Source organism: Dendrobates tinctorius, unplaced genomic scaffold (genome assembly GCF_039654945.1).
Source record: "Dendrobates tinctorius isolate UK_male_01 unplaced genomic scaffold, ASM3965494v1 ptg000294l, whole genome shotgun sequence".
NCBI classification, from domain to species: Eukaryota; Metazoa; Chordata; class Amphibia; order Anura; family Dendrobatidae; genus Dendrobates; species Dendrobates tinctorius.
This window is the reverse complement of record NW_027361961.1, coordinates 3,954,929-3,964,574: the sequence shown is the minus strand read 5'-3', so window position 1 is coordinate 3,964,574 and position 9,646 is coordinate 3,954,929. Positions and strand designations below refer to the sequence as shown.

The 9,646-nt window shown below is 39.5% G+C and overlaps 1 protein-coding gene across 1 annotated transcript in view; it reads right to left on the bottom strand.

Annotated features, from left to right (window-relative positions):
• Positions 1-1,108: 1,108 nt before the first annotated feature.
• Positions 1,109-9,646, bottom strand: part of LOC141072997 (uncharacterized) — a 36,179-nt gene continuing 27,641 nt past the window's right edge. Inside the window, exon 5 of the mRNA XM_073560269.1 lies at positions 1,109-3,400. Coding sequence (XP_073416370.1) covers positions 2,106-3,400 — 1,295 coding nt within the window. The 3' untranslated portion in view covers positions 1,109-2,105. The remainder of the gene's footprint in view (positions 3,401-9,646) is intronic.

The following is a 9,646-nucleotide window of genomic DNA, read 5'->3' as shown; positions in this document are numbered from 1 at the left end:
GTTTATTATTCGCAATAGTATTTAGACAGGTTTTAGTTATTTGAATTGTTGCCAAGTTTCCTCTAAATAAATATCAGGAAAAGGGCATCACAAAATATTCTACATCTTTAGAATTGCAAAAAAAATAATGTTTCCATGTATAGAAACTTTTATGCATTAAAGGGAATCTGTCACCTTTCGAGTATGAGCTGCCGGCACCGACATCAGTGGCTTATCTACAGTATTCTGTAATGCTGTAGATAAGCCCCGATGTAACGTGAAAGATAAGAAAAAAGAGTTAGATTATATTCACTCCGGCGTCCGGTCCGATGGGGGGCACGGATCGGTCCGGCACCTCCCATCTTCATACAATGACGTCCTCCTCTTTCCTTCCTGTCGTGGCTCCTGCGCAGGCGCACTGCTCTGTCCTGTTGAGGGCAGAGCAGAGTTCTGCAGTGCGCAGCTGCCGTGAGAGGTCCTGTGCCTGCTCAATGCAGTATTCTGCTCTGCCCTCAACAGGACAGAGCAGTGCGCCTGCGCCAGAGCCACGACAGGAAGGAAAGAAGACGACAGCATTGTATAAAGATGGGAGGCACCGGACCACAACACCCATCGGACCAAGACCGGACCACCCCCCGGTGAGTATAATATAACTCCTTTTTCTTATCTTTCAGGTTACATCGAGGGCTTATCTACAGCATTACAGAATGCTGTAGATAAGCCACTGATGTCGGTGCCGGCAGCTCATACTTGAAAAAAAAGGGTGACAGATTCCCTTTAATTATATGTAACAGTAAAAGGAAAACTCTTTGATGTCACAGAAACAAGAGACAACTAAAAATTTTCATTAGAAACAAGAATTTAGATATTTTTACACGCGCTATTCACACCTATAGGACATCTAGAGAAAGGGATACATGTGCAAAGACAGATATATAAAAAAGCTGCACAAGATGAAAAAACACCCCTGGTGGTGCATTACTAATGAGATTAAAATGAAAAAACGTCTCTGCACTGTATAGTGTGAATATGTGCGGTATTTAGCCCTATAAGATGCCATCCACATTAATCCCCATCAATTGGGCCATTGCCTGCTTGATAAATTGAATGGTTAGTCACGCATAGCAAATTGCAATAAAAAAGGATATATTCAAAACAACACACTTAGTTAAACATCATACACCATGCAATAAAATTCATTATCCAATAGCCTTAGTTGATAAAGTTAATACCATGGTTGGCAGGCACAGTTCGTTTTTACTAAGACCAATTGTTAATGGAGTTGTCCATATAATAATTTTCGTTGATTTTAGTTAAACCCTTTGTAGGACATTTCTTTAATAGTTATTAGCCACAGCTGGCAGACACAGTTCAATAGTCGTGCACAGTTTTGATCTTCATGTTGCCACAGGACAACAAAATAAATTAGCATTTAATCTTGCATTAGCTCTATGCAGCATGGACTATAAAGTCATGTGCCAGTGGCTTTACATTGATGCTTGCAAATAATGAAGCACGGTGTTAAACTTGTAACACAAATAGATATCCTTGTGGTAAATAACTTACATTTACATTTCCATGGTATAGGGAAGATACTCACATGAGCTGGTGGAAAGAAGTCTCAAAAGTTCGCTGCAGCACACCTCAAAGCAGGGAGCCCCAGCCGGTGACTCACCAGATGTGGCTTGTGTCACATGTAGGAGCAGTCGGTGTGTAACATCACTCGTTGCTGCTGTATGGAGTTTCAAAGGGTCATACTTTCCCTTATGCTTTACGGAGATACTGTTGTCTCCTTCATCAGAGGGTATTGCCCACATTCTGAACATGAAAATGGCTTCTACTATGTGTGAATTCTTTGGTGTGTAATAACATTTGATTTTTTGTAAAACATTTCCCACAGTCTGAACATGAAAATGGCTTCTCCCCTGTGTGAGTTCTCTCATGTTTAACAAGAGTTGATTTATTTGTAAAACATTTCCCAGTCTGAACTTGAAAATGCCTTCTCCCCTGTGTGAGTTCTCTCATGTTTAACAAGAGTTGATTTATTTGTAAAACATTTCCCACATTCTGAACATGAAAATGGCTTCTCCCCTGTGTGAGTTCTCTCATGTTTAACAAGAGTTGATTTATTTGTAAAATATTTCCCAGTCTGAACTTGAAAATGCCTTCTCCCCTGTGTGAGTTCTCTCATGTTTAACAAGAGTTGATTTATTTGTAAAACATTTCCCACATTCTGAACATGAAAATGGTTTCTCCCCTGTGTGAGTTCTCTGATGTTTAACAAGAGATGATTTCTGATTAAAACATTTCCCACATTCTGAACATGAAAAAGGTTTCTCCCCTGTGTGAATTCTCTCATGTTTAACAAGGCATGATTTATTTGTAAAACATTTCCCACATTCTGAACATGAAAATGGCTTCTTCCCTGTGTGAATTCTTTGGTGTGTATTAAAATTTGACTTATTTGAAAAGCATTTCCCACATTCTGAACATGAAAATGGCTTCTCCCCTGTGTGGGTTCTCTCATGTTTAACAAGATATGATTTATTTGTAAAACATTTCCCGCATTCTGAACATGAAAATGGCTTCTTCCCTGTGTGAATTCTTTGGTGTGTAATAATATTTGATTGACTTGTAAAGCATTTCCCACATTCTGAACATGAAAATGGCTTCTCCCCTGTGTGAGTTCTCTGATGTGTAACAAGAGTTCCTTCTGCTGTAAAACATTTCCCACATTCTGAACATGTAAATGGCTTCTCCCCTGTGTGAGTTCTCTGATGTTTGATAAGATTCTTTTTATTTGTAAAACGTTTCCCACATTCTGAACATGAAAATGGCTTCTCCCCTGTGTGAGTTCTCTGATGTCTAACAATAGCTGATTTATTTGTAAAGCATTTCCCACATTCTGAACATGAAAATGGCTTCTCCCCTGTGTGAGTTCTCTCATGTTTAGCAAGAGTTGATTTATTTGTAAAACATTTCCCACATTCTGAACATGAAAATGGCTTCTCCCCTGTGTGATTTCTCTGGTGTCTAACAAGTTGTGATTTCTGGTTAAAACATTTTCCACACACGGAACAAAAAAGTCTTTTCTCTGCTGTGTGAATTTTTTTATGCTTAAGAACAGACTTTTCAAAGGGAAAACTATTTCCACATTGTGAACTCAAAAATGGCTTTTTTACTTTAGGAGCAATTCGTTTTTTAATGCTTATTTTAAGACTTTGATTTTCCTTAGTAGGCGGTAATGAATCAGAAGACGGGACCTGTTTCAAAGGATCAGATGACAGATCTTTGCTGTGAAGGGATGATGGTATATCTGTAGTAATGGCATTCACTTCAATTGTATCCTGTGGGATATTAAGATCATCTGATTTAAAAACTGAAGATGTCAGCTGTCCCGCTGATCTCCCGGTACAGTCATCTGCCAAGAAAAAAAAACAATTATGATTTTTGAATAAAATATCCTTGAATTTAATATTTTAACTTAAAATGTCTTGTAACGTTCCACCATGTGATTGGACAGGGATTACTCACGTTACCGGTCTTGGAGGTAAAACAGAGGCACACTCAGGGTTAAAATGAGTCCATTCGGTTTATTTGCTCCATAAACCTCACAGCAACAAAACACAGTTTCCAGCCTTCACAGCAGTCGAAAGCAACATAAACAGTTCATAGCTGGGCTTTGCTCCCTCAGGCCCTGTGCACACACAAGCCAGGGCAATGTCCAGCCTGGAGGCTCCGACTTGAGCCGTACACACAGGAGAGCTTCTCCTTCCTAAGAACACAGACTACTCTGTAGTGTCCCACCTGGACACATGGAAGTCTGTCCACACTCTGACAGACTCCCTCACACTCACTCACATGTACTAAACACAACCTCCATTATGTGGGCTGTAACCACACCCACAGGTGAGGTATGGATCACATGGGCATGACCTCACGGCAGGTCCTGAAACTCCTGCAGGTCCTGAAGTAAAACAGGAGTAGAGTCAACACCCTCACCCAGAGGTGAGTCAATATGGGTAGCCAGACCCTCCCATCTCTCATAGCTACCCGCAACCCGGACAGTGCACTAAATGACATCTTTAGTGCTCAAGTACACTAGAGACAAAATACTCCGGGTTGCATCGCAGGGAGCATCCATCCCTGTGAGATATACCTCCCATTAACCACGCGACCACCAGTCACATCACAGTCTGTACAAGTGGCAAGTTATGTAAAAATATTTAATTATTCACCAGCACAATAACAGTTCACAGTCCAATAAAAAAACCTAATAAGATGAACTAGTGGATTGTGGTGTTCAACTGTTTGTTCTATGGGAAATTGCCACTCTTATTTGGCTTATGATAGGTTACCAAGGGGCTGTCAGTATACCAATCCCTATCTGGAGATATAGGTGATAACGTTCTCCTGACTGAATGGGATGCTATGTTTAAAACCTTTCCTTTATCATTGAATAAAGGAAAAAACAATTGATGAATAGTACAAATAAGATATCTAAACTATATGGCAAATTAACACCATATAAAAATCATCCCGAAAATATGAATCTATCCAGAAATATTAGAAATAGAATACAAAGCAAGGAAAAGGAATTGTCCAAAAAAGACATCGGAAATTGGACGGGATGTAATACTAGAACGTTGGAGGACAGATACAGTTTTTGAAACCTTAGATGAAATTGAAGGCAGTCTATCTGCTACAGCGATATCAGAGGAAATGTTCTCTATCCACTTAACATCAGACGTGGAGAATACACCATCTCAATTGCCAACCCCCCAGGAACATAGTTCTATCAATACAGAATTGGATACTCCCCTATCCACCCATGAGAACCTGTCATCATCAGAATCCCCTTGGTATAAAGGTATGGGGAACCAAATTTGCACTTTTTTGCACAATTTGTGATTATATTTTTATTTACAGTATATTTCTTACTTGGTCAGTATTATTACATTTTTTGGCACTTTATTTGGATATTTATTATTACTATACATTTATATATTCATCTGGACGGCCATTACAGATTATGAAAATGACATCTTAGTATATTGTGATTATATATTTTTTTCTGAAGTTCATGTTATTTAATTGTGAATATTTTAAATTTATGCATTAATTAAGAGGCGAGATATATATATATATATATATAGAGAGAGAGAGAGAGAGAGATCTTCCCAGATTGTTTTTTTCATTACCTTTTGTTTGTTTTTTTTTTGGCTGTAATAAAAAGTTTTTTATATAATATTTTTAATATTTGAAAAAATAAAAGATCTATTGCTAATTTGGTATCTATGCTCCTTCTTCTTGCTGTTTAACCCCTTCACCCCCAAGGGTGGTTTGCACGTTCATGACCGGGCCAATTTTTACAATTCTGACCACTGTACCTTTATGAGGTCATAACTCTGGAACGCTTCCATGGATCCCGGTGATTCTGACATTGTTTTCTCGTGACATATTGTACTTCATGTTTGTGGTAAAATTTCATTCAAATAACTTGCGTTTATTTGTGAGAAAAACGGAAATTTGGCGAAAATTTTGAAAATTTCGCAATTTTCCAACTTTGAATTTTTATGCCCTTAAATCACAGAGGTACAGCACACAAAAAACTTGATAACTAACATTTCCCACATGTTTACTTTACATCAGCACAATTTTGGAACCAAAATTTTTTTTTGTTAGGAAGTTATAAGGGTTAAAAGTTGACCAGCGATTTCTCAACACCATTTTATTTTTAGGACCACATCACATTTGAAGCCACTTTGAGGGGTCTATATGATAGAAAATACCCAAAAGTGACACCATTCTAAAAACTGCACCCCTTAAGGTGCTCAAAACCACATTCAAGAAGTTTATTAACCCTTTAGGTGCGTCACAGGAATTTTTTTGAATATTTAAAAAAAATGAACATCTAACTTTTTTTCACAAAAAAAATACTTCAGGTTCAATTTTTTTTATTTTACCAAGGGTAACAGGAGAAATTGGACTGCAAAAGTTATTGTGCAATTTGTCCTGAGTACGCTGATACCTGATATGTGGGGGGGAACGACTGTTTCGGCGCATGGCAGAGCTCAGAATGGAAGGAGCGCCGTTTGACTTTTTCAATGCAAAATTGGCTGGAATTCAGATCGGACGCCATGTCATGTTTGGAGAGTCCCTGATGTACCTAAACAGTGGAAACCCCCTACAAGTGACCCCATTTTGGAAACTAGACCCCCCAAGGAACTTATCTAGATATGTGGTGAGAACTTTGAACCCACAAGGGCTTTACAGAAGTTTATAACGTACAGCGGTACAATTAAAAAATCATATTTTTTCCACAAAAATGATCTTTTCACCCCAATTTTTATTTTCCCAAGGGTAACAGGACCCTAAAAGTTATTGTGCAATTTGTCCTGAGTATGCTGATACCCCACATGTGGGGGTAAACCACTATTTGGGCGCATGGCAGAGCTCGGAAGGGAAGCAGCGCCATTTGACGTTTTTGGCTGGAATTGAGATCGGACATCATGTCGTGATTGGAAAACCCCTGATGTACCAAAACAGTGGAAACCCCCCACAAATGACACCATTTTGGAAACTAGACCCCCTAAGGAACTTATCTAGATGTGTGGTGAGAACTTTGAACCCCCAAGGGCTTCACAGAGTTTATAACATAAAGCCGTACAATTAAAAAATCATATTTTTTCCTCAAAAATGATCTTTTCACCCTCAATTCTTATTTTTCCAAGGGTAACAGGACCCTAAAAGTTATTGTGCAATTTGTACTGAGTACGCTGATACCCCACATGTGGGGGTAAACCACTACTTGGGCGCATGGCAGAGCTCGGAAGGGAAGCAGCGCCATTTGACGCTTTTGGCTGGAATTGAGATCGGACACCATGTCGCGATTGGAAAACCCCTGATGTACCTAAACAATGGAAACCCCCACAAATGACCCCATTTTGAAAACTAGACCCCCTAAGGATCTTATCTAGATGTGAGGTGAGCACTTTGAACCCCCAAAGGCTTCACAGAAGTTTATAATGCCAGGGCATGAAAATAAAAAAATCGTATTTTTTCCACAAGCATGATCAATTAGTCCCCAATTTTTTTATTTTCCCAAGGGTAACAGGAGAAATTGAACCCCAAAAGTTGTTGTCCAATTTGTTCTGAGTACGCTGACACCCCATATATGGGACAAAACTACTGTATGGACACACGTCGGGGCTCGGAAGGGAAGTAGTGACGTTTTGGAATGCAGACTTTGAGGGATTGTTCTGCGGGTGTCATGTTGCCTTTGGAGAGCCCCTAATGTACCTTAACAGTGGAAACCCCCCACAAATGACCCCATTTTGGAAACGAGACCCCCTAAGGAACTTATCTAGATGTGTGGTGAGCACTTTGAACCCCCAAGGGCTTCCACAGAAGTTTATAATGCCCGAGCATGAAAATAAAAAAATCGTATTTTTTCCACAAACATGATCAATTAGTCCCCAATTTTTTTATTTTCCCAAGGGTAACAGGAGAAATTGAACCCCAAAAGTTGTTGTCCAATTTGTTCTGAGTACGCTGACACCCCATATATGGGACAAAACTACTGTATGGACACACGTCGGGGCTCGGAAGGGAAGTAGTGACGTTTTGGAATGCAGACTTTGAGGGATTGTTCTGCGGGTGTCATGTTGCCTTTGGAGAGCCCCTAATGTACCTTAACAGTGGAAACCCCCCACAAATGACCCCATTTTGGAAACGAGACCCCCTAAGGAACTTATCTAGATGTGTGGTGAGCACTTTGAACCCCCAAAGGCTTCACAGAAGTTTATAATGCCCGGGCATGAAAATAAAAAAATCATATTTTTTCCACAAACATGATCAATTAGTCCCCAATTTTTTCATTTTCCCAAGGGTAACAGGAGAAATTGGACCCCAAAAGTTGTTGTCCAATTTGTCATGAGTACGCTGACACCCCATATGTGGGAGAAAACTACTGTATGGACACACGTCGGGGCTCGGAAGGGAAGCAGTGACGTTTTAGAATGCAGACTTTGATGGAATGGTCTGCGGGTGTCATGTGCGTTTGGAGAGCCCCTGATGTACCTAAACTATTGAAACTCCCCACAAGTGACCCCATTTTGGACACTAGACCCCCCACGGAACTTATCTAGATGTGTGGTGAGCACTTTGAACCCCCAAGTGCTTCACAGAAGTTTATAACGCTCGGACGTGAAAATAAAAAAATCATTTTTTTCCACAAAAATGATATTTTTGCCCCCAATTTTTTATTTTCCTAAAGGTAACAGGAGAAATTGGACCCCAAAAATTGTTTTGCAATTTGACCTGAGTAGGCTGATACCCTACATGTGGGGGTAAAACACTGTTTGGGCACATGGCAGAGCTTGGAAGGGAAGGAGCACCATTTGACTTTTTCAACTCAGAATTGGCTGGAATTGAGATCAGACGCCATGTTGCATTTGGAGAGCCCCTGATGTGCCCAAACAGTGGAAACCCCCAATTCTAACTCCAACCCGAACCCCAACACACCCCTAACCCTAGTCTCAGCCCTAACCCTAACCCTAGCCCTAGCCCTAACCCTAACCCTAGCCCTAACCCTAGCCCTAACCCTAACCCTAGCCCTAACCCTAACCCTAGCCCTAGCCCTAACCCTAATGGAAAAATGGAAATAAATACATTTTTTTTATTTTATTATTTTTCCCTAACTAAGGGGGTGATAACGGGGGGTTTGATTTACTATTTATGGCGGTTTTTATGTTTGGCGGCTGTCGCACGCTAAAAGACGCTTTTTATTGTAAAAATAGTTTTTGCATCACCACATATTGAGAGCTATAATTTTTCCGTATTTTGACCCACCGAGTCATGTGAGGTCTTATTTTTTGCGGGACGAGTTGACGTTTTTATTGGTACCATTTTCAGGCACGTGACTTTTTTGATCGCTTTTTATTCCGATTTTTGGGACGCAGAATGAACAAAAACCAGCGTTTCATTAATTTCTTTTGGGGGGGGTGCGTTTACACCGTTCCGCGTGCGGTAAAATTGATAAAGCGGTTTTATTCTTCGGGTCAGTACGGTTACAGCGATACCTCATTTAGATCGTTTTTTTATGTTTTGTCGGTTTTGTGCAATGAAAACTATTTTATATAAAAAATAATTATTTTTGCATCGCTTTATTCTGCGAGCTATAACTTTTTTATTTTTTTGCTGATGATGCTGTGTGGCAGCTCGTTTTTTGCGGGACAAGATGACATTTTCAGCGGTACCATGGATATTTATATGCGTCTTTGTGATCGCGCGTTATTACCCTTTTTGTTTGGCGGTATGATAATAAATCATTATTTTTTGCTTCGTTTTTTATTTTTATTTTTTAAGGGGTTCACTAAAGGGGTTAACTAATGGGATAGTTTTATAGGGCAGGTCGTTACGGACGCGGTGATACCTAATATGTGTACTTTTATTGTTTTTTTTTTTTTTTATTTCCAAAAAAAGGATTTATTTGGGGGAATATTTTTTTTTTTTTTCTAATTTATTTGGCGATTTTTTTAAACTTATTTTAACACTTTTTTTAATTTTTCTTTTAACTTTATTACATAGTCCCAGGTGGGACATCACTGTCCTGTGACAGATCAGCGATCTGTCACATCACAGATCACTGTGACAGATCAGCAAT